This window comes from Oncorhynchus nerka, linkage group LG25 (assembly GCF_034236695.1).
Source record: "Oncorhynchus nerka isolate Pitt River linkage group LG25, Oner_Uvic_2.0, whole genome shotgun sequence".
NCBI lineage: Eukaryota > Metazoa > Chordata > Actinopteri > Salmoniformes > Salmonidae > Oncorhynchus > Oncorhynchus nerka.
Window position 1 is genome coordinate 31,805,621 of NC_088420.1, and position 23,189 is coordinate 31,828,809.

The 23,189-nt window shown below is 42.5% G+C and overlaps 1 protein-coding gene across 2 annotated transcripts in view; it reads right to left on the bottom strand.

Annotated features, from left to right (window-relative positions):
• The window catches only part of necab2 (N-terminal EF-hand calcium binding protein 2), a 132,881-nt gene that overhangs the window by 29,525 nt on the left and 80,167 nt on the right, over positions 1–23,189 (bottom strand). For both annotated transcript variants that reach the window (XM_029634229.2, XM_029634228.2), the window contains exons 6-8: positions 6,786–6,925; positions 5,127–5,254; positions 395–474 (exon numbers count right to left, since the gene is read on the bottom strand). In XM_029634229.2, the coding sequence (XP_029490089.1) occupies positions 395–474; positions 5,127–5,254; positions 6,786–6,925 (348 nt within the window). The remainder of the gene's footprint in view (positions 1–394; positions 475–5,126; positions 5,255–6,785; positions 6,926–23,189) is intronic.

Genomic DNA, 23,189 nt, shown 5'->3' on the forward strand with positions numbered 1-23,189 from the left:
GTGCCTTGCTCAAGGGCACATCGATAGATTTGAACCAGCAACCTTTCAGTTACTGGCCCAACGCTCTTAACCCCTAGGCTACCTGCCGCCCTGAAATGTGCTAGAGATCGGCCAGCCCTGTATTCTGAACATTCTACACCGCAAGTTGCGCCAAGTATCTTATCTATTGTGTGGTGTAATTGCTGCTAATGACCTTCATTGGGAGACCCATATTGATAAAGCAGATTTTGATACGGCAGAGGTGAGTTGACTAGCTGAGGACCGAGGCTGTGTTGAAGAAGCCAGTCATGACATCAATGAAAAGTGTGACCACACCACATGTGACTACTTACCAAAGCCAGGACAGATTACCTTTGTACCTGAATTAATGTAGAGTAGGGTGGGGGGTTCTTACCTTGTTCTCAAGGCGTCCAATCAGCTCAGCCAGTCGGTTGATCTGTGCCTCCAGAGTCTCTTTCCTCACCTCCACCACCCCTGATTAAACAGAGCACACAACACCTGACGCCAACACACTCCCAGCATTCAACACATTTTATGATAGCAATCATTATACAGATCCTTTTCTCCATAGTATATGAATATTTGACGGAAATAAAGAGTTCCAACCAGGTCTGATAAATAGGCAACTGCATTTGTTAATCAGGAAAAATCATGTCTATTCAAGGTTTGAAGTTGAAATATATTCACAGTCCCTCAGAAGAGAAGGGTCTTTATTGCTTTTCAGCTCTGTTTAGAAAGCAATAATACATTGTATTCTAGCACACCTGGCTCTAGTCATTAGCTTTGCCGTTTTAAGTCACCCTGGATAGTAGTGTGTGCTGTAAAGGCCAGTAGAGTCAAATACACTTAGAAGCCCTGGAATAGCTTCATTGAGGCATAAATAAATATGAGACAACAATATTAATCATTCCATTCTTCTCCCCTCTATGTGATGCCACACAGCCAATTAGTGGTGGAAAATGGGCTTCCTGCTCTTTAAAATCATCACCTCTCGAGGTGCCAAGCCAATTAGAGGATGACACTTCCCCCTGTGTTGATGAGCCTACCAGAGAACCACACAGCTGAGGGGGGCTGCTGTGTTTTGGAACCTACCAGCTGTAACCATAGAGACATTTGAAGCACGCACATTGCAGGCACATTTGGTCAGTTGGGCTTGAATGGCAGTCCACGCTATTTGAGCATGGTCTTTGTCAAATGCAGGAGAGCAGTCATTAGTCCTGACTAGCCATGCTAACGACAGACAGCCGTCTCCATGTGCAGCTGTCTCAGCATACTGTCTAACATATGGCACAGTTGCAGATAAGCTGTGAGCAAGGAAAATGTACATGACTCAGGCTAGGCTGGTGCCTGCACACTCACACACACAAGCACAAACAGACACACACTCTTGTCAAAATGCATGGGGGAGTGTTCCTTGCCTCAGGTAGCATTGCACAATGAACAATGGCTAATTTAAAAATAACTTTTCACCCAAGGTGTCAAATACTCCTGCAGATACAAAACTGAATGTTTACATTTAGCATTTTCACTGGCAAAGTATTCTCTGATCAGTAAACAGAGGGCAGAGACAGATTCTGCTACCAGAATGTATTGCCTGCCATGATAAAAAAAAATATATATATAGCAAAAGAAACAGTAGGACAAACAGCAAGAATAAATATATTTGACAAAAGTGTGAATGGGAGAAAGAGAATGAGAGAGGGTGATAGTGAGAGAAGAACAAGTGAATGTGAGAGTGAGAAACAGAGAGAGTCGGGCATAGGGAGGTATTGATCAATATTTTCTTTCTGGTGTTCTCAAATGACAGGCCAGACAAAGCTGGATCCAATCAAGGTCCTCTCCCCAGCCTCTGACAGCTGTAACACTGGCTTTTATGGCCCAAACAGGACTATTTAAACTGGTGTCAGACTTAAGTGTTCATTTAACTGCAGTACAATTCTATAAAGACTGTTCCCTCTGGGCATCAAAGTCAGTTCAATGTCAACTAAAATGAATTTAATGTGAAATTAACAACAAAAAAATCACATCACAGGATTTAGGTTAAAAGTTGGGTGATAGAAATGTTGGTTATGTTGTCTTTGATTCACATTTAATTATTTTGGTCAAATGATGTGGAAACAACATCGATTCAACCAATTTTTGCCCGGTGGGTTATCAAAGGAGAGCAATTTTGACTATTGGTTTTTAATTAATTGTTACAACTTGGCCAATGGAATATTTTCTTGTCAAGTAGAGTACAATATCAGGAAAGCCGCATAAGGCCATGTGTGAAAAGGCTAGCCTGACGGCTCACACTAAATTGTCTTCTTCTCTGTTGTTTGCTACATACTTTAGTCTGAGACTGCCACCGTTGAAGTCATTTTAAGTTCCTCGGCGTACACATCACAGACAAACTGAATTGGTCCACCCACACAGACAGCATCGGGAAGACCTCAGGAGGCTGAAGAAATTTGTCTTGTCACCAAAAGCACTCACAAACTTCTACAGATGCACAATCGAGAGCATCCTGTCGGGCTGTATCACCGCCTGGTACGGCAACTGCTCCGCCCACAACCGTAAGGCTCTCCAGAGGGTAGTGAGGTCTGCACAACGCATCACCGGGGGCAAACTACCTGCCCTCCAGGACACCTACACCACCCGACGTCACAGGAAGGCCATAAAGATCATCAAGGACAACAACCACCCGAGCCACTGCCTGTTCACCCCGCTATCATCCAGAAGGCGAGGTCAGTACAGGTGCATCAAAGCTGGGACCGAGAGACTGAAAAACAGCTTCTATCTCAAGGCCATCAGACTGTTAAACAGCCACCACTAACATTGAGTGGCTGCTGCCAACACACTGACTCAACTCCAGCCACTTTAATAATGGGAATTGATGGGAAATGATGTAAAATATATCGCTAGCCACTTTAAACAATGCTACCTAATATAATGTTTACATACCCTACATTATTCATCTCATATGTATACGTATATACTGTACTCTATATCATCTACTGCATCTTTATGTAATACATGTATCACTAGCCACTTTAACTATGCCACTTTGTTTACATACTCATCTCATATGTATATACTGCACTCAATACCATCTACTGTATCTTGCCTAAGCCGCTCTGTACCATCACTCATTCATATATCTTTATGTACATATCCTTTATCCCCTTACACTTGCGTCTATTAGGTAGTAGTTTTGGAATTGTTAGCTAGATTACTTGTTGGTTATTACTGCATTGTCGGAACTAGAAGCACAAGCATTTCGCTACACTCGCATTAACATCTGCTAACTATGTGTATGTGACAAATACAATTTGATTTGATTTGATTTGGTGACGAGAGGCACGAGGGGTGTTGTAAAAAACAAAGTAATACGCAAATTGGATTGTCTTTAACCAATCAGAGTATCAAAGCCAATGACACATTTTCAAACTGCTGCTTTACCCACTAGTGTTCTGGCTCTGGCCCAACCCATTAGTTTCTGGACCAATCAGACGGACCCAAAAGTGTTCGCTTTTGTTGAAGGGTTGGGCAAGTACTCAGATCCAGACTTATTGTGGAGAAGAAACTAACATCCATGGGAGTGGCGTAGCGTTTGTCCGGAGCAAGGAGTCTGGGTAGCACAGGAAATGAAATGGCTACTTCATGATATACTGCTAATCAATCTCATAGCCCTCCTTCTCAATGTGCGTCATTCCTAAATCAATTAAGTCACTGAATACCTCTGAAAACCCTTCAAAAGTGGCACTTCTTTCTTACAACATATCATTTGTTACAGCAAGTGAGTGGAAGGGAGTATCAATAGCCTATGAGTATTCACAGTATGTGACTCAGTGTTAAGAAGATATCTGAGGGTTTCATTACACATGGAGAGAGATGGAATCTATAGCAGGGAGGAAGAGAAGAGAGAGGAAGAGAGTGGCGATGGGTAGAAAACACTGCTGAACTTCAAAGGGAATTATTGGCCTCTATCTGTGTCACAAAAAAATGGAATTAATTTGTGAGGCCATAGGCAGAAGCTCCAGCTCTGCAGTGGAGCTGTGTTCTAATTGAAATACAGGAATGGATTCAGGGAAATAGGGATTATTTATCCCCATTGAAAAGTTACCGTTTTCAGCACTTATGGTCTACTTCCAAACCACTGGATACTTACGTAATGCTTATCTACTGCATGCATGATGACGGGGCACTCTTTGTTTATGGCTTCTGTAACTGCTCTGAATGCTGTACGTTATGCAATCTGATTTAAATGGAATGATTCCAGAATCGACTTTGAGACCATGAAACAGCTTACATTTCATTGTGGTTCCAAATGAAGGAAAACTTTAAAAAATGGTGTCTGGCATATACAATGGTTTTAGAAGACCATTTTGTTATTGCTACTGATAGCCATAAATATACTAGATGTTTGTGCTTAAACCTTCTCTACAGTGTCTTGTCCCCGAAGTGAGGGCTGCAGTGCAGAATATATATGCCTATTTGACCGATCTGTGTCATTGTATATCCCCTCCCTCCCTTTTTCTGCCCCCCTCCCTCAGCCTGCCTCCCTTGCTCTGCCTCCCTGCCTCCCTTGCTCTGCCTCCCTGCCTCCCTCACTCTGCCTCCCTGCCTCCCTCGCTCTGCCTCCCTCCCTCACTCTGCCTCCCTCACTTCCTCCCTCACTTCCTCCCTATCTCTGCCTCCCTCCCTCCCTTCTACTTCTCTCCTCTGTGGGAGAGCTAGAGCTGCCAGGCACATCTCCATGTTTCTGTTGATGATTGATTGAGATTGAGATAGAAAATGGGAAATAAATCACTCTGCCTGAAGTGAACAGAGTTTTTGATTTCCATTGCACTTGATTAATGCTCCCATGCTTCTCTTCAAGCTAATCACAAATGCAACCGACAAATGTGTCACACTTCATCCAGAAAACATTTACATTGTATTTGGTTGAGGTGACAAGGCTACATTATGCTTAAATGTGATGTGTCTCTGGGGAGACTAAAGGAGAAAAAAGTTAGAGTACATCACTTAAATGAATCTTCAGGTTGAAGAAGCGGCTGGACAATCGACTGCAATCAATACAAACCTACGTCAATGAGAGATGTACATCAGTGTAGCATGTGCGTGACACATGGCAGAGGTCTGACCTGTAGCAGTGTTGATGTTCCTTGGGGCAACATCCTTGGCAGTACGGACTCTGTTGTTAGGAGGGTAGTCAGGCACTGGTTTTTCATAACGTTTCTCTGGAACCCGTGGACTGACCTTAGTGGGATACCTTCACATAGAGAGAGAGGGATGAGAGACAGAGAGATAAAGAGAGAGAGGCATGAGAGAGAGAGGGATGGTAACGGAGGAACACAGTAAGTACAGCAGGCACATACACTATATATACAAAGTATGTGGACACCCTTTGAAATGAGTAGATTCGGCTATTTCAGCCACACTCGTTGCTGACAGGTGACATTGTCAGTAGAATGGCCTTACTGAAGAGCTCAGTGACTTTCAATGTGGCACCGTCATAGGATGCCACCTTTAACAAGTCAGTTCGTCAAATTTCTGCCCTGCTAGCGCTGGCCCGTTCAACTGTAAGTGCCGTTATTGTGAAGTGGAAACTTTTACGATCAACAACGGCTCAGCCGTGAAGTGGTAGGCCACACAAGCTCACAGAACGGGACCGCTGAGTGCTGAAGCGTGTAGCGCATAAAAATCATCTGTCCTCGTTTGCAACACTCACTACAGAGTTCCAAACTGCCTTTTGAAGCAACATCAGCACAATAATGGTTTGTAGGGAGCTTCATGAAATGGGTTTCCATGGCTGAGCAGCCGCAAACAAGCCTAAAATCACTATGCACAAGGCCAAGCATCGGCTGGAGTGGTGTAAATCAAACCGCCATTGGACTCTGGAGCAGTGAAAACGTGTTCTCTGTAGTGATGAATCACGCTTCACCATCTGGCAGTCTGATGGACTAATCTGGGGTTGGCGAATGCCAGAAGAACACTACGTGTCCAAATGCATAGTGCCTACTGTCAAGTTTGGTGGAGGAGGAATAATGGTCTGGGGCTGTTTTTCATGGTTTCGGGCTAGGCCCCTTAGTTCCAGTGAAGGGAAATCTTAACGCTACAGCATACAATGACATTCTTGATGATTCTGTGGTTTCAACTTTGTGGCAACGGTTTGGAGAAGGCCAGTTCCTGTTTCAGCATGACAATGCATCTGTGTACAAAGCGAGGACCATACAGAAATGGTTTTTCAAGATCGGTGTGGAAGAACTTGACTGTCCTGCACAGAGCGCTGACCTCAACCCCATCAAACACCTTTGGAATTAATTGGAACACCGACTGCGAGCCAAGCCTAATCGCCCAACATCAGTGCCTGACCTCACAAATGCTCTTGTGGCTGAATGTAAGCAAGTCCCCGCAGCAAAATTCCAACATCTAGTGGAAAGCCTTCCCAGAAGAGTGGAAGCTGTTATAGCAGCAAACGGGTGACCAACTCCATATTAATGCCCATGATTTTGGAATGAGATGTTCGATATTCCGGTGTCCACATACTTTTGGTAATGTAGTGTAGCTAGGAACCAGAGTGACTTTTGATTTGGGGAACTGCCAGTCTCAATTTCACACATAATGCCATGACACAGCAGTGGCGTCCTGACAAGGACGATTAAGGCAGCCCCCCGCACCTCTCTGAGTCAGAGGGGTTGGGTTAAATGCGGAAGACACATTTCAGTTGAAGGCATTCAGTTGTACAACTGACTAGGTATCCCCCTTTCCCTTTCCCTTTCCCTCCTCCCTCGACGACTCACCCTGATTGGCTACAATGCTGCTCGTCAATAGCATCCACAGCACTTTCCACCGAGTTTAGCAGAGACTGGATCTGATTTGCTGATTCCTTCAACAGGAAGCGAGTAACAAATTGCTCCACGTTGGTCCCTCGCTCGTACACCTAGGGAGAGAAGAGATAGAGAATGAGAGAAGCCTTGGCACCTTTCTGCACATCTCCTGAACACATATCAGGTAAGTCCCCCTCTATGTCTTTAACTGCCTATGAAAGCTTCCCTCCTGCAGAGTGCTTTTTGCCAAATGCACATTTCAAAGTTCCTGAGTGTTTAATTAAGGGTTGGTCAAAGTTGAAGACAGACACTTTCGCTAAGGTTAAGAGAAAAATATTAAAAATAGGGTGATAACATTTAAGGAGTTTATAACCTGGCTCAGAACTGCACAGTCAGACAGATCTAAGGACAGTTTCTGTTTCAAAGGCAGTAGTCCGCTAGGATGCAGCCTTGGCCATACTCATCTATTGTCAGGTTAATTTAACTGGATGAAATCATCAATATTCTTTCTGCTTTGTCATTGTGGGGAAATGGTCCGTGCTGTCAAACAAGCTTTATATTATTTGCGATAAACTTAATTGTCAGCTCTTGTAAGCAGACACACACTAAGATTTTTGAGATAATTGGAACACTTTGTTACATCAGACTGATCATTTCTTATGACAGAAAAACAGGCCAAGAAAACAGAAAGTGAATATCGAATACCATTATCTCAGCAAATGTCGGCTGTAGGTTCAGAAACAGTTTTCATACTAGTATGAAAAGAAAAAGTGAGGCAACGTGCTGAATCTTTGTATTGGTGTATCTGGTGATTGAATACCAAATAATTAATATTTGTCACGCCCTGACCATAGTTTGCTTTGTATGTTTATAGGTTTTGTTTGGTCAGGGTGTGATCTGAGTGGGCATTCTATGTTGTATGTCTAGTTTGTCTGTTTCTGTGTTTGGCCTGATATGGTTCTCAATCAGAGGCAGGTGTTAGTCGTTGTCTCTGATTGGGAACCATATTTAGGTAGCCTGTTTTGTCATTGTAGGTTGTGGGTGATTGTCTATGTTAGTTGCTTGTGTCAGCACATTTGGTATATAGCTTCACGGTCGTTGTTCATTTATTGTTTTGTTCAGTTTACTTCGTGTTTTCGTCATCCATTAAAATGATGCATTCACACCACACTGCGCTTTGGTCCACTTCTTACGACGATCGTGACAATATTATTCCAAGTCTGATCATCAAATATGAAATATGTATTTAAATGTGACATTAGAGAAGCTACTGAAGCAGTCTAATAGAACAGTTATAAATGTGTACTCTATTTGCACACTATGGACATTGCGGAGCTGGTATAGTAAAGATGCAGACAGAATAGAATGGGCCTATGCATATATGTGAACAACAGCTGGTGCACGATATCTAAGGAAGTCTCGAGGTTTTGCTCGCCTGAGGTAGAGTATCTCATGATAAGCTGTAGACCACACTATCTACCTAGAGAGTTTTCATCTGTATTTTTCGTAGCTGTCTACATACCACCACAGACCGATGCTGGCACTAAAACAGCACTCAATGAGCTGTATACCACACGTATACCGCCATAAGCGAACAGGAAAATGCTCATCCAGAGGAGGCGCTCCTAGTGGCCTGGGACTTCAATGCAGGGAAACATATCAGTTTTACCTCATTTCTATCAGCATGTTAAATGTGCAACCAGAGGAAAGACAATTCTAGATCACCTTTACTCCACACACAGAGACACGTACAAAGCTCTCCCTTGCCCTCCATTTGGCAAATCTGACCATAATTCTATCATCCTGATTCCTGCTTACAAGCACAAATTAAAGCAGGAAGCACCAGTGACTCGGTCTATAAAAAAAGTGGTCAAATGAAGCAGATGCTAAACTACAGGACTGCTTTGCTAGCACAGACTAGAATATTTTCAGGGATTATTACGAGAGGGGAACGGCACCTCAGTACCTCCAGGCTCTGATCAAGCCCTACACCCAAACAAGGGCACTGCGTTCATCCACCTCTGGCCTGCTCGCCTCCCTACCACTGAGGAAGTACAGTTCCCGCGCAGCCCAGTCAAAACTGTTCGCTGCTCTGGCCCCCCAATGGTGGAACAAACTCCCTCACGACGCCAGGACAGCGGAGTCAATCACCACCTTCCGGAGACACCTGAAACCCCACCTCTTTCAGGAATACCTAGGATAGGATAAAGTAATCCTTCTCACCCCCCCCCCCCCTTAAAAGATTTAGATGCACTATTGTAAAGTGGCTGTTCCACTGGATGTCTTAAGGTGAATGCACCAATTTGTAAGTCGCTCTGGATAAGAGCGTCTGCTAAATGACTTAAATGTAAATGTAATTACGATGTCATTGAGGAGTACACCACATTCGTCCTCCCTACAGTGGATTACAGGCAACATTCACACTGAGCTAAAGGGTAGAGCTGCTGCTTTCAAGGAGCGGGACACTAACCCGGAAGCTTATAAGAAATCCCGCTATGCCCTCTGACGAACCATCAAACAGGCAAAGCGTCAATACAGGACTAAGTGGCATGGTTTGCAAACTAATACAGACTATAAAGGGAAGCACAGCCGAGAGCTGCCCAGTGATACGAGCCTACCAGACGAGCTAAATATCTTCTATGCTTGCTTTGAGACAAGTAACACTGAAACATGCATGAGAGCATCAGCTGTTTTGGATGACTATGTGATCACGCTCTCCGCAGCTGATGTGAGTAAGACCTTCAAACAGGTCAACATTCACAAGGCCTCAGGGCCAGATGGATTACCAGAATGTGTACTCCGAGCATGCGTTGACCAACTGCCATGTATCTTCACTGAAATGTTCAACCTTTCCCTGTTTGAGTCTGCAATACCAACATGTTTCAAGCAGACCGCCATAGTCCCTGTGCCCAAGAAAACTAAGGTAACCTGCCTAAATGACTACCGACCCGTAGCACTCACGTCTTGTCGTGGAAGATTCAGAATTTGTTGGTAACATATGTAAGATGTTTATTTATTCATCAAATGTGTGTAAGTTACTTCTCATCAGAATGGTATTTTTGTATAATACTGTGGCGGGGTTGCAGTTATCTGTTCTATGTCGAGACTAAGTTGCATGGGCCGCAGAGAGGGGAGAGGTCAAAGTGTCATCATGTGTAAACATATATTTTACTCCCTACTTTCTTCTAGTGGGGAAAGGAGGGTGGCAGTGTCTGGAATCATTCTCATGCTCCCTTTTATCTTAACCTATAGCCTCACTCTCCTCTCCGTGAGCTTGTCCAGGTTTGGTTGTATTTTGAGTTGGTTGTATCTAAATGACAATTTGATATATACCTGTTGATTTGGAGGATTGGTTTATGGTTCTGGGGTTTGAGAAAGGAGACAAAGCTGAACGATGAATTATGTCTATGCTGTCTGACTATGTGTGTCTTTGCTATTAAAGGAACTCAGTTGCATTGTAAGGGGGCTCTCAGAGAATTCACTGAGAGACACTGAATTTATCTGAGAGTCACAAGATTGTGATAGAGCTCATATAATTAAAGATGGACTTTTATAACTAACTCTGACTTGTGTGTGTGGTTTGCTCCCATGATTTGGTAAATAGAGGAAATTTCCACGACAGTCTGTAGCCATGAAATGCTTTGAAAGGCTGGTCATGGCTCACATCAACGACACCATTATCCCAGAAACCCTAGACTCACTCCAATATGCATACCGCACCAACAGATCCACAGATGATGCAATCTCTATTGCACTCCACACTGCCCTTTCACACCTGGACAAAAGGAACACTTATGTGAGAATGCTATTCATTGACTACAACTCAGCGTTCAACACCATATTACCCTCAAAGCTCCTCACTGAGCTAAGGACCCTGGGACTAAGCACCTCCCTCTGCAACTGGGTCCGAAACCTCCTAACGGGCTGGCCCCAGGTGATATTTGTAAGTAACAACACATCCTCCACGTTGATCGTCAACATGGGGGCCCCTCAGGGCTGCGTGCTCAGCCCCCTCCTGTACTCCCTGTTCACTCATGATTGCACGGCCAGGCACGACTCCAACACCATCATTAAGTTTGTTGATGACACAACAGTGCTAGGTCTGATCACCGACAACAATGAGACAGCCTATAGGGAGGAAGTCAGAGACCTGACCGTGTGGTGCCAGGACAACAACCTCTCCCTCAAGGTGATCAAGACAAAGGAGATGATTGTGGACTACAGGAAAAGGAGGACCGAGCATAACCCCATTCTCATCGACGGGGCTGTAGTGGAGCAGGTTGAGAGCTTCAAGTCCCTTGGTGTCCACATCACCAACAAACTAACACAGTCTAAGCACACCAAGACAGTCATGAAGAGGGCATGACAAAACCTATTCAGGAGACTGAAAATATTTGGTTTTACAGCTGCACCATCGAGAGCATCCTGATGGGTTGCATCACTCCCTGGTATGGCAACTGCTCGGACTCCGACCGCAAGGCACTACAGAGGGTAGTGTGTATGGCCCAGAACATCACCGAGGCCATCACCTGCCATCTAGGACCTCTATACCAGGCGGTGTCAGAGGAAGGCCCTAAAAATTGTCAAAGACACCAGCCACCCTAGTCATAGACTATTCTCTCTGCTACCGCACGGCAAGTGGTACCGGAGCGCCAAGTCTAGGTCCAAGAGGCTCCTAAATAGCTTCTACCCCCAAACAATAAGACTCCTGAACAGCTAATCAAATGGCTACCCAAACTATTTGCATTACCCCCCGGAAAGCTGCTGCTACTCTCTGTTATTATCTATGCTTGCAAGTTCGAATCCCCGAGCTGACAAGGTACAAATCTGTCGTTCTGCCCCTGAACAGGCAGTTAACCCACTGTTCCTAGGCCGTCATTGAAAATAAGAATTTGTTCTTAAACTGACTTGCCTAGTAAAATAAAGGTTAAAAAATAAATAAAAATAGTCACTTTAATAACTCTACCTACATGTACATATTACCTCAATTACCTCGACACCGGTGCCCCCACACATTGACATTGACTCTGTGCCGGTACCCCCTGTATATAGCTCCATTATTGTTATTTACTGCTGCTCTTTAATTATTTGTTATTCTTATCTCTTACTTTTTTGGGAGGGGGGGTATTTTCATACTGCATTGTTGGTTAAGGGCTTGTAAGTAAGCATTTCACTGTAAGGTCTACTACACCTGTTTTATTCGCCGCTTGTGACAAATACAATTTGATTATACAAAATGGCGCCGGAAGAAATAGCACCAGCTTTACGGGCGCCCAAACAATTGTGCTATTATGTGTTTTTTTCGCGTTATTTGTAACTTAGTTTGTACATAATGTTTCTGCAACCGTATCTTACTGCAAAAAAAGAGCTTCTGGATATCAGGACATTGATCACTCACCTCGGATTAAACAAAGATTTCTTCTTCAACAAGCAAGACGCACAAGACATTCTCCAAACACCCGACAGGGCCAACATCCCCATTATTTGCAAGAGGAACACCTGCTCTCTCCATGACATAGATTGATCAGGTTAATCCAGGTGAAAGCTATGATCCCTTATCACCTATTAAATGCACTTAAATCAATGTAGATTGAAGGGGAGGATACAGGTTAAATAATGATTTTTAAGCCTTGAGACAATTGAGACATGGATTGTGCATGTGTGCCATTCAGAAGGTGAATAGGCAAGACAGAATATTTAAATGCCTTTGAACGGGGTATGGTAGTAGGTGCCAGGTGCACTGGTTTGAGTGTGTCATGAACTGCAACACTGCTCAACACGCTCAACAGTTTCCGACGTGTATCAAGAATGGTCCACCACCCAAAGGACATCCATCCAGCCATCTTGACACAACTGTGGGAAGCATTGGAGTCAACATGGGCCAGCATCCCTGAATGCTTTCGACATCTTGTAGTTGATACCCTGACAAATTTGTATTTGTAGCAGCTACTCTTCCTGGGGTCCAGAAAAATGAAGGCAGTTATACAATTTTAAAAACATTACAATGCATTCACAACAGATTTCCCAACACTAAGTGTGTGCCCTCAGGCCCCTACTCCACTACCACATATCAACACAAACTCCAGGTGTACATGTGTGTATAGTGCATAGTGTATGTTAATTGAAGCTGTCTGAGGGCAAAGGGTGGGTGGAGGGGTGCAACTCAATATTGGGAAGGGGTTGCTAATGTTTGGTATACTCTGGTATACTATATTTCATGCACAGACAGAGACTATTTGACTGATCTAAGCAAAATGAGACACAAGTAGAGCAAAATATGATACGTGAAAGGAGGGTGCTTATCTTGCAATTCTATCTGTGTGTGGTTGCCCTTGTGTACTGCACTAATGGTCAGCCTGCTGAATGGTCCTCTAGGGAAGACAGACAGAGAGGTCCATTAGTAGTGTAATAGTAACACAGGCAGGGGGAATACTACAGTGTTGGCTCACAGGCCCATATTCTATTACACAGAGGTCATCTAGCACACTCAGGGAAGTGTGTGTGTGTGCAGAGTGCAGACTGTTAAAGGATGTGGGTTCAAAACCGTGCACCGTTAACAAGTTACGAGGTTCCTAGCTCTATGCGAGGGTTGAGGAAAATGACATGCTGATTATTCAAATGGCAGGCTTGGAGAAATAGCTTCTAAATGCATGTGAATACTGTAGGGCTCATTTCACAAAATCTCTAATATAGTTCAGAGCCATCCATAAGGTATATCTTGTGTTGGGTGACCCTGTAAAATGAGTGAAAGAGGTGGGTAAACCAGTCAAGGTTTGGTTTTAACTAATGGGATTGTTAAATATGAAATATTAGTGTGCAGTGAGTAGCAGGTAGCACCTGAGACAAAGCCCAGCCAGCCACCGATCCTATCACTGTTGGTCTTCACACAGGGAGAGAGAGATAATTAATAGATAACATTAAGCCTGGCTGCTGTGGGCTGATTCATGATGATGAGCAGTGATAGAGGTCTAATTGCTGCTCTGTGTGTGTGAGCTGAAGAGCCTGGTGAGGACTATGGTCTCTTTATTAACAGGGTCTCCCTCCAGGGACAGATACAGACATAGACAGGAAAGGTCTACGAGTCACTGTGTGAGACATACTGAGGGTTGAATGTGGTATGAGTCAGTGAGAGAGCTGGATTGAGTTGAGTGATATTTGTTACTTTTATCCATTTCTAGACATAACCTCCTGGAAACCAATATTTTTACGACTTCTAAGATGACGTTGCCTGACGATTCCTTAATGATAATGTGTGAGCCATAGCCTTGGCATCGTCAAATACTTTATTGGAAGGCCTAGCTTAAATATGATTTTTGCATATGTAAATGGTGTTGCTGAGAAACATATTGACTACTGATGTTAGGATACTATTAATTGGTTCAAGTCAGCTAACAGCGACTTTGGAGTCTGTAACTAGGAATGTTTAAACCTCAAAATAGTTAAAAACACAAGTTATCTTTGCATATTTATCTCCCAACAGTGATCACACCTTTGTCGGTAGGTTTACATACCAGCTGGACTGTGGAGAGAGCGCAAGACTGAGGAAGGCTTTACTGTAGAATAGGCTCTGCATAAGACTGAAAATGTTTAAGCAAAATCAATATCAATATTAAAGAATATTTCATTACAACCTGATGTCTGTTGTGTACTTAATCATTGCAAAACATCGTTATCATAACCTGAAATTGACAGATATATGGGAAGTTAGTCAAGGACGAAGTTGGACTTGTCACAATGTATTTCATCTACTGTATCATGAGGGAAAGTTCACAGGTACAGAGTGTTACACTTTCACACTATCACGTTCTCGAGTGGCTGAAGAAAGGTTTGTCATGTTCTCTGGGTTTAAACTCATTCCCTGCTGGAGTCTGAACAGTGACAGACAGGTAAAGGTGCTGTGCTGCCTGCATCAGTAGAACTGATCTGGTCCTGCTGCAGACCCAGTTAGACAAAGCTTCCGAGAAAATGAAAGAAAAGATTCAATCTCAATCGCATTAGCCAGGTTTAAAAGCAGGACTCAGGACATAATCCAGTTATTCAGGCACTGATACAACCATTCAGCGGCTGCTGGATCTATGTTGTAGAGACTTTACAAGACTGGGATTAGATCTACTGCTGGAGAAAATGAACGGAGGAGATGAGGAGCCTCCTGTCAAAGAAGCCAATCATTAAACTGTCTCTTCTATTGTGTGTGTGTGTGTGTTTGTGTATGTGAATCCACAATGTGAAATGAAGTCTCTGTTTTCTTCATCCACTTGCTGCAGATGTCTGTCATTCCATGGCTGTGTGAGTTTCTGCAGGAGGTCATGCTGACCCTGTTTTGGGGAGTTGGGGAATAACGGATTACATGTAATAATGTAAGGGATTACAACAACAAAAACACGTTAACTGTAATCTGTTACATTACCAGCAAAAAGATTGTAATCAGATTACAGATACTTTTGAAAAACTAAACTATTAATGCAGGCCTAATAGGCCTAATGGACACATGCTCAAACTTGTACACTTTTGATATATTTAAAGGGGAAATCTGTAGTTGCTACATACATTTTTTGGATCACTTAGAAATGTCCTTGTTTTTGAAAGAAAAGCTACATTTTCGGCCATTAAAATAACATAAAATCGATCAGAAATACAGGGTAGACATTGTTATTGTTGTAAATAACTATTGTAGCTGGAAACGGCAGATTTTTAATGGAATATCTACATAGGTGTACAGAGGCCAATTACAGTTGAAGTCGGAAGTTTACATACACCTTAGCCAAATACATTTAAACTCAGTTTTTCATCATTTAATCATAGTAAAAAAAAATCCCTGTCTCAGGTCAGTTAGGATCACCAATTTGTTTTAAGAATGTGAAATGTAAGAAAAATAGTAGAGAGAATGATTTATTTCAGCTTTTATTTCTTTCACCACATTCCCAGTGGGTCAGAAGAACGCATCGGGTAGCCTTCCACAAGCTTCCCACAACAAGTTGGGTGAATTTTGGCCCATTCCTCCTGACTGAGCTGGCGTAACTGAGTCAGGTTTGTAGGCCTCCTTGCTCGCACATGCTTTTTCAGTTCTGCCCACTAATTTTCTATGGGATTGAGGTCAGGGCTTTGTGATGGCCACTCCAAAACCTTGACTTTGTTGTCCTTAAGCCATTTTGCCACAACTTTGGAGGTATGCTTGGGATTATTGTCCATTTGGAAGACCCATTTGCGACCAAACTTTAACTTCCTGACTGATGTCCTGAGATGTTGCTTCAATATATCCACATAATTTTCCTTACTCATGTTGCCATCTATTTTGTGAAGTGCACCAGTCCCTCCTGCAGCAAAGCACCCCCACAAAATGATGTTGCCACCCCCGTTCTTCATGGTTGGGATGGTGTTCTTCTACTTGCAAGCCTCCCCATTATTCCTCCAAACATAACGATGGTCATTATGGCAAAACAGTTCTATGTTTGTTTCATCAGACCAGAGGACATTTCTCCAAAAAGTATGATCTTTGTCCCCATGTGCAGTTGCAAAATGTAGTCTGGCTTTTTTATGGGGGTTTTGGAGCAGTGGCTCCTTTCTTGCTGAGCGGCCTTTCGGGTTATGTCGATATAGGACTTGTTTAACTGTGGATAAATATACTTTTGTACCCGTTTCCTCCAGCATCTTCACAGGGTCCTCTGCTGTTGTTCTGGGATTGATTTGCACTTTTTGCAGGAACGCGTCTCCTTCCTGAGCGGTATGATGGCTGTGTGGTTCCATGCTATTTAAACTTGCGTACAATTGTTTGTACAGATGAACGTGGTACCTTCAGTCGTTTGGAAATTGCTCCCAAGGATGAACCAGACTTGTGGAGGTCTACTATTTTTTTCCTGAGGTCTTGGCTGATTTACTTTTATTTTCCCATGATGTCAAGCAAAGAGGCACTGAGTTTGAAGGTAGGTCTTGAATTACATCCACAGGTACACCTCCATTGACTCAAATTATGTCAATTAGCCTATCAGAAGCTTCTAAAGCCACGGCATCATTTTCTGGAATTTTCCAAGCTGTTTAAAGGCACAGTCATCTTAGTGTATGTAAACTTCTGACCCACTGGAATTGTGATACAGTGAAATAATCTGTCTGTAAACAATTGTTGGGAAAATGACTTGTGTCATGCACAAAGTAGATGTCCTAACCGACTTGCCAAAACGATATAGTTTGTTAACAAGACATTTGTGGAGTGGTTGAAAAACAGGTTTTAATGACGTCAATCTAAGTGTATGTAAACCTAAGTGTAAAAAAGTATTTAGTCAGCCACCAATTGTGCAAGTTCTCCCACTTAAAAAGATGAGAGAGGCCTGTAATTTTCATCATAGGTACACTTCAACTATGACAGACAAAATGAGAAAAAAAATCAGAAAATCACATTGTAGGATTTTTAATGAATTTATTTGCAAATTATGGTGGAAAATAAGTATTTGGTCACCTACAAACAAGCAAGATTTCTGGCTCTCACAGACCTGTAACTTCTTCTTTAAGAGGCTCCTCTGTCCTCCACTCGTTACCTGTATTAATGGCACCTGTTTGAACTTGTTATCAGTATAAAAGACACCTGTCCACAACCTCAAACAGTCACACTCCAAACTCTACTATGGCCAAGACCAAAGAGCTGTCAAAGGTCACCAGAAACAAAATTGTAGACCTGCACCAGGCTGGGAAGACTGAATCTGAAATAGGTAAGCAGCTTGGTTTGAAGAACTGTGGGTACAATTATTAGGAAATGGAAGACATACAAGACCACTGATAATCTCCCTCGATCTGGGGCTCCACGCAAGATCTCACCCCATGGGGTCAAAACGATCACAAGAACGGTGAGCAAAAATCCCAGAACCACACAGGGGGACCTAGTGAATGACCTGCAGAGAGCTGGGACCAAAGTAACAAAGCCTACCATCAGTAACACACTACGCCGCCAGGGACTCAAATCCTACAGTGCCAGATGTGTCCCCCTGCTTAAGCCAGTACATGTCCAGGCCCGTCTGAAGTTTGCTAGAGAGCATTTGGATGATCCAGAAGAAGATTGGGGGAATGTCATATGGTCAGATGAAACCAAAATATAACTTTGTGTTTGGAGGACAAAGAATGCTGAGTTGCATCCAAAGAACACCATACCTACTGTGAAGCATGGGGGTGGAAACATCATGCTTTGGGGCTGTTTTTCTGCAAAGGGACCAGGACGACTGATCCGTGTAAAGGAAAGAATAAATGGGGCCATGTATCGTGAGATTTTGAGTGAAAACCTCCTTCCATCAGCAAGGGCATTGAAGATGAAACGTGGCTGGGTCTTTCAGCATGACACTGATCCCAAACACACTGCCCGGGCAACGAAGGAGTGGCTTCGTAAGAAGCATTTCAAGGTCCTGGAGTGGCCTAGCCAGTCTCCAGATCTCAACCCCATAGAACATCTTTGGAGGGAGTTGAAAGTCCGTGTTGCCCAGCAACAGCCCCAAAACATCACTGCTCTAGAGGAGATCTGCATGGAGGAATGGGCCAAAATACCAGCAACAGTGTGTGAAAACCTTGTGAAGACTTACAGAAAACGCTTGACCTCTGTCATTGCCAACAAAGGGTATATAACAAAGTATTGAGATAAACTTTTGTTATTGACCAAATACTCATTTTCCACCATAATTTGCAAATAAATTCATTAAAAATCCTACAATGTGATTTTCTGTTTTTTTTTTCTCATTGTTGAAGTGTACCTATGATGATAATTATAGGCCTCTCATCTTTTTAAGTGGGAGAACTTGCACAATTGGTGGCTGACTAAATACTTTTTTGCCCCACTGTATTTGGAGCATCAGCAGGTGCGTTCGATTACAGGCTCAAAATGGCCAGAAACAAAGACTTTCTAATGAAACTCATCAGTCTATTCTTGTTCTGAGAAATTAAGGCTATTCCATTTGAGAAATTGCCAAGAAACTGAAGATCTCGTACAACGCTGTGTACTACTCCCTTCACAGAACAGCGCAAACTGGCTCTAACAGAATAGAAAGAGGAGTGGGAGGTTCCAGTGCACAACTGAGCAAGAGGACAAGTACATTAAATTGTCTAATGAACAATAGGCCTATAGGTAAACAATAGGCCTATAGAAAATGCAGCATTTTTCACATGTAAATAACACTTTTCTGTAGTGCTCAGAGCATGCCATTTCACGAGCACAGCATTTATTTTTCAACTTGAATCAATGAGTCCTCCATGACAACAAAATCATAAACAACAGAGTAGGGCTGGCTAATAACTCTGGCTAATAGCTCAGGTAAAACAATTTGGCTAACCTAAAATTCCAAGTCCTATTCTTGAAGATTAAGGGGTATAACATTTATTGGTATGACTGGAATTCTGATAGACTTCGGTTTTCAATGTTAAATATCAGGGAATCGTATTATATGTAGTAGAAAGAGATGGGTTAGAAGAAGCCAACATAACCAACCCATAAAGTAAAATGTAACATCCATAAATGGCCAGCTATGTAAACTTTAACATTGATTTATCCTGCAATACATGTTGTTCAATTGGTAACATAGATTTTTGTCTTCTTCTAATGCCTCTTAAGGGGAAAGTAATCTAAAAGTAACTAAATGTACTCAGATGAAGTTACTGAGTTTGGGTATTCCAAAAGTAACGAACTCTGATTACAATTTTGGGCAGGTAACTAGTAACCGTAACGGATTACATTTAGAAAGTAACCTACCCAACCAAGCTTGTTGTTAACTTGAGCCTCAGTGACCTCAGAACACGGAGAGAAACCATAGGGAGGCTTTTATCATCCCCTTCTACTCTACAGAAGCAGCAGTTCTACCAGAAAGGCAAGGGAGTAGTGCTGCCAGTGTGCAAGGGATTTCAATTTACAAGGAGCTGGTCAAAATATTTCTGGAAAATAATTTGTGAAGCTGAATCAGTGTCCCACAAGATCGCATAATGATGACCCACTGGGCACACACTGTTTGAGTCAATGTTGTTTCCACGTCATTTCAATGAAATTGCATTGAACCAACGTGAAATAGACATTGAATTGACTTCCGTGACAAGTGGGTAATTAGTATTTCACAAACAGAACTGAATATAATACCCTAGCATTGTAGGCCTACAACATTAATGTTAAAACAAAAACACCTCATTTCTAGTGAGATTTTATGATGGTTAGCTGAAGCTGAATAGTCACATTTATTTTCTCAGGTGACCAAATCTCAACAGCGTGCACCACTAGGCAGGATGTATGCTTCGATTGAAACAAAATACAAGAAAGACTAATAGCTTGTTAACACCATCTGCTCTAATTTGCCCACAAAACAGTAATGCAAGAAAATCTAAATGCATGTTCCCGTGAAACTGATTGAGATCAATCAAATGATTGGCATTGAGATGCAGACTTTCACTGGTAAGACTTGAATACTTATTATTTGGAAATGAGGTAGCCTAACTTGGTGTTTGAGGGTATTAAAAATATAAACACGTATTGAGACAATACATGTGGGCATAAGCAGACGTTGCAATTGGAGGATTCATTTTATTCATATTCTATAATAATATTCAATAGGCTACAACTGTATTTACATCTGCAACAAACGTTGTACTTCTTTTATTTTTTTACTTTCGAACCTAAAATAGCACTACACCACTGCAGAAAGGAGACTTCTCACAATTAAATTTGTCACACCTTCAGTGAAGATGAAACCTGCTATGGTCCACCATCTTATTCGAAGGTTTGGGGATGAGAGGACTTAAAGGGCCAATCCGTAGTTGAAAAAATGACAAAGTGGACACCCTGCTTCTGTTTTGGTAAAAAGCTGAGGGATGGGACTGGCTAAATATAACCACTCTCAAATTATTAGACAGAGGTTGGATGTAGGGACTGAACATCCATGATATCAAAATGATAGTTTCAAGCATGTTTTGAGGCTATACAGTGTTTGTTTACATTTACAATGTTTACAAACATTGGAGTAAAAGAGGCGTATGCTATTTTGGGTTCTGATGGGATACAACAGTTACACTAAGCTCATTAGATATTTTCAAGGTATATTCTTCAAGAATCAATGGGTATATATCCAAAAATGGATGTAGCAACGGCAGATTGTCCCTTTAAGGGATATGACAGAAATTTTAGAAATGTTTGAAGCAATGTAGATATTTGGTACTCAAAGATTTTACCTCCAGGAGAGAGTCATATAGTGTAATTTCCAAATAAAGTATTCAATAAGAAAAGGCTAAACATTTGACTGTCAATATGGGAAAATGACATACTGTACAGGTGTGGATCAAAGTACTGTAGGAAGACTGCCAATTCACCAGAGGGGGATTCCAATAATGTACAAGCCAAGCCTAGAAAAACATTAAGAACACTACAGGCTCTCTTGACATTATCTCCACATCCATACTGGATTCTGATGAATACACAATCAATAAACTAAAGCACTGCCCAAGCATGAGTCAAATACATAAATAGCTACCTGTCAATCGAGCCACAGCAAAAACAGTGAAAGCAGTAACATTAAAAGTAATAGTAAAGAAACTGTGGAAGAGAGGTAGTTCTGCAGTTCTCTGTGTGAGGTTGGGACTGATAGTTTAGCAGGTGCAGAGTGGTCTCCAGCTGGGTGTACCTCTCTCCCAGTGAAGACCTTATAACCCACCATCAAGGCAGCAGGAGGTAACGACAAACAATGGCCCCAAATACCACCAAAGGAGTCCTGCCTAATTATAATCGCTGCTCACCGCCCTTTTTCCAGGTCATTTTAATCAGGCAGGGTTATTTGGAGGAATCACCATTAAAAAGGCCTGGGATTGTGTAATGATAAGGCTTTTGTTAGGACAGTGGTGAAGGCTGGAAAACAAATCATTCTCTATGGGGGCTTTTTTCTATGTCCTTTGATTAAGACATGATGCAGCGCAGCTGTATCTCTGCATTCAGCCTGTGTTTCACGTGTGCCTACTGTACCCCCTGCCACAGAAGAAGGGTTACTGATGAGGCACAATGTAGATTGGCTAACTTATTGTCATTGCTGTAGTTATTTTGTCAAGCCAATGAAATAATGGAATGTAATGATGCAGAAGGACTGCATTCAGTAAATTCACTGAACTGACCAACTGCCTCTTCAAAAGGGAATAACGAGACAATATTTTATGATTGCATGAAAGGAGCTCTCCACTGCAGTGTGGTAAGTAAAGGAAGAAAGTCCATAAAAGTCCTACATGTGCACAGGCAAACTCTTCTGACAGTCTCCTCCAATTCACATGATGTGTATATTTCAGACAGGGATCACTTCAGGGGAATAACTGCCCACGTTTCAGACAGCTAACCAGTCTGCAGGATGCCAAACATTCTCCTGCAGCATCACTGAAGATGGGTGGAGAGAGTGAAGGAGTCTGTCTTGCTGACTGCAGCCTGCAGCCATATAGAAAAGCCCCAGAGAGATTTACTGTAGAGCAGGAGGCTCCCAGGCTTAATGAAAGAGCTGTGGCAGAACTTTCCCTCCTCTATTAGCCAGGGATGGGCCGACCCACATAGTGCTGCTGTCCACCACATACATCCTCACCCTCCACTCCAGCCACTTTAATAATGGGAATTGATGGGAATTGATGTAAAATATATCACTAGCCACTTTAAACAATGCTACTTAATATAATGTTTATATACCCTACATTATTTATCTCATATGTATACGTATATACTGTACTCTATATCATCTACTGCATCTTTATGTAATACATGTATCACTAGCCACTTTAAACTATGCCACTTTGTTTACATACTCATCTCATATGTATATACTGTACTCAATACCATCTACTGCATCTTGCCTATGCCGCTCTGTACCATCACTCATTCATATATCTTTATGTACATATTCTTTATCCCTTTACACTTGTGTGTATTAGTAGTTTTGGAATTGTTAGTTAGATTACTCGTTGGTTATTACTGCATTGTCGGAACTAGAAGCACAAACATTTCGCTACACTCGCATTAACATCTGCTAACCATGTGTATGTGACAAATAAAATTAGATTTAATTTGCTGCTCTACCACATACATCCTCAACCTCCACATCCTGCTGCTGCTCTACCACATACATCCTCACCCTCCACATCCTGCTACTGCTCTACCACATACATCCTCACCCTCCACACCCCAAAAGATATCTCTCGTCCACACTACCAACATCTCTCTACTCCACTTTCCCCTCCTGCCTACAGTACATTGCACATCCTCACTACACCTATCTACCAACTCTCCCAACTTCCCTATGACCCTCACCCCCACATACCCCTCACCCACACTGTCCCATCCTCCCTACACCTGGCTTACCCAAGTTCCCTACACCCCTTCCCCCCATCCTCCAGACATACCACCTA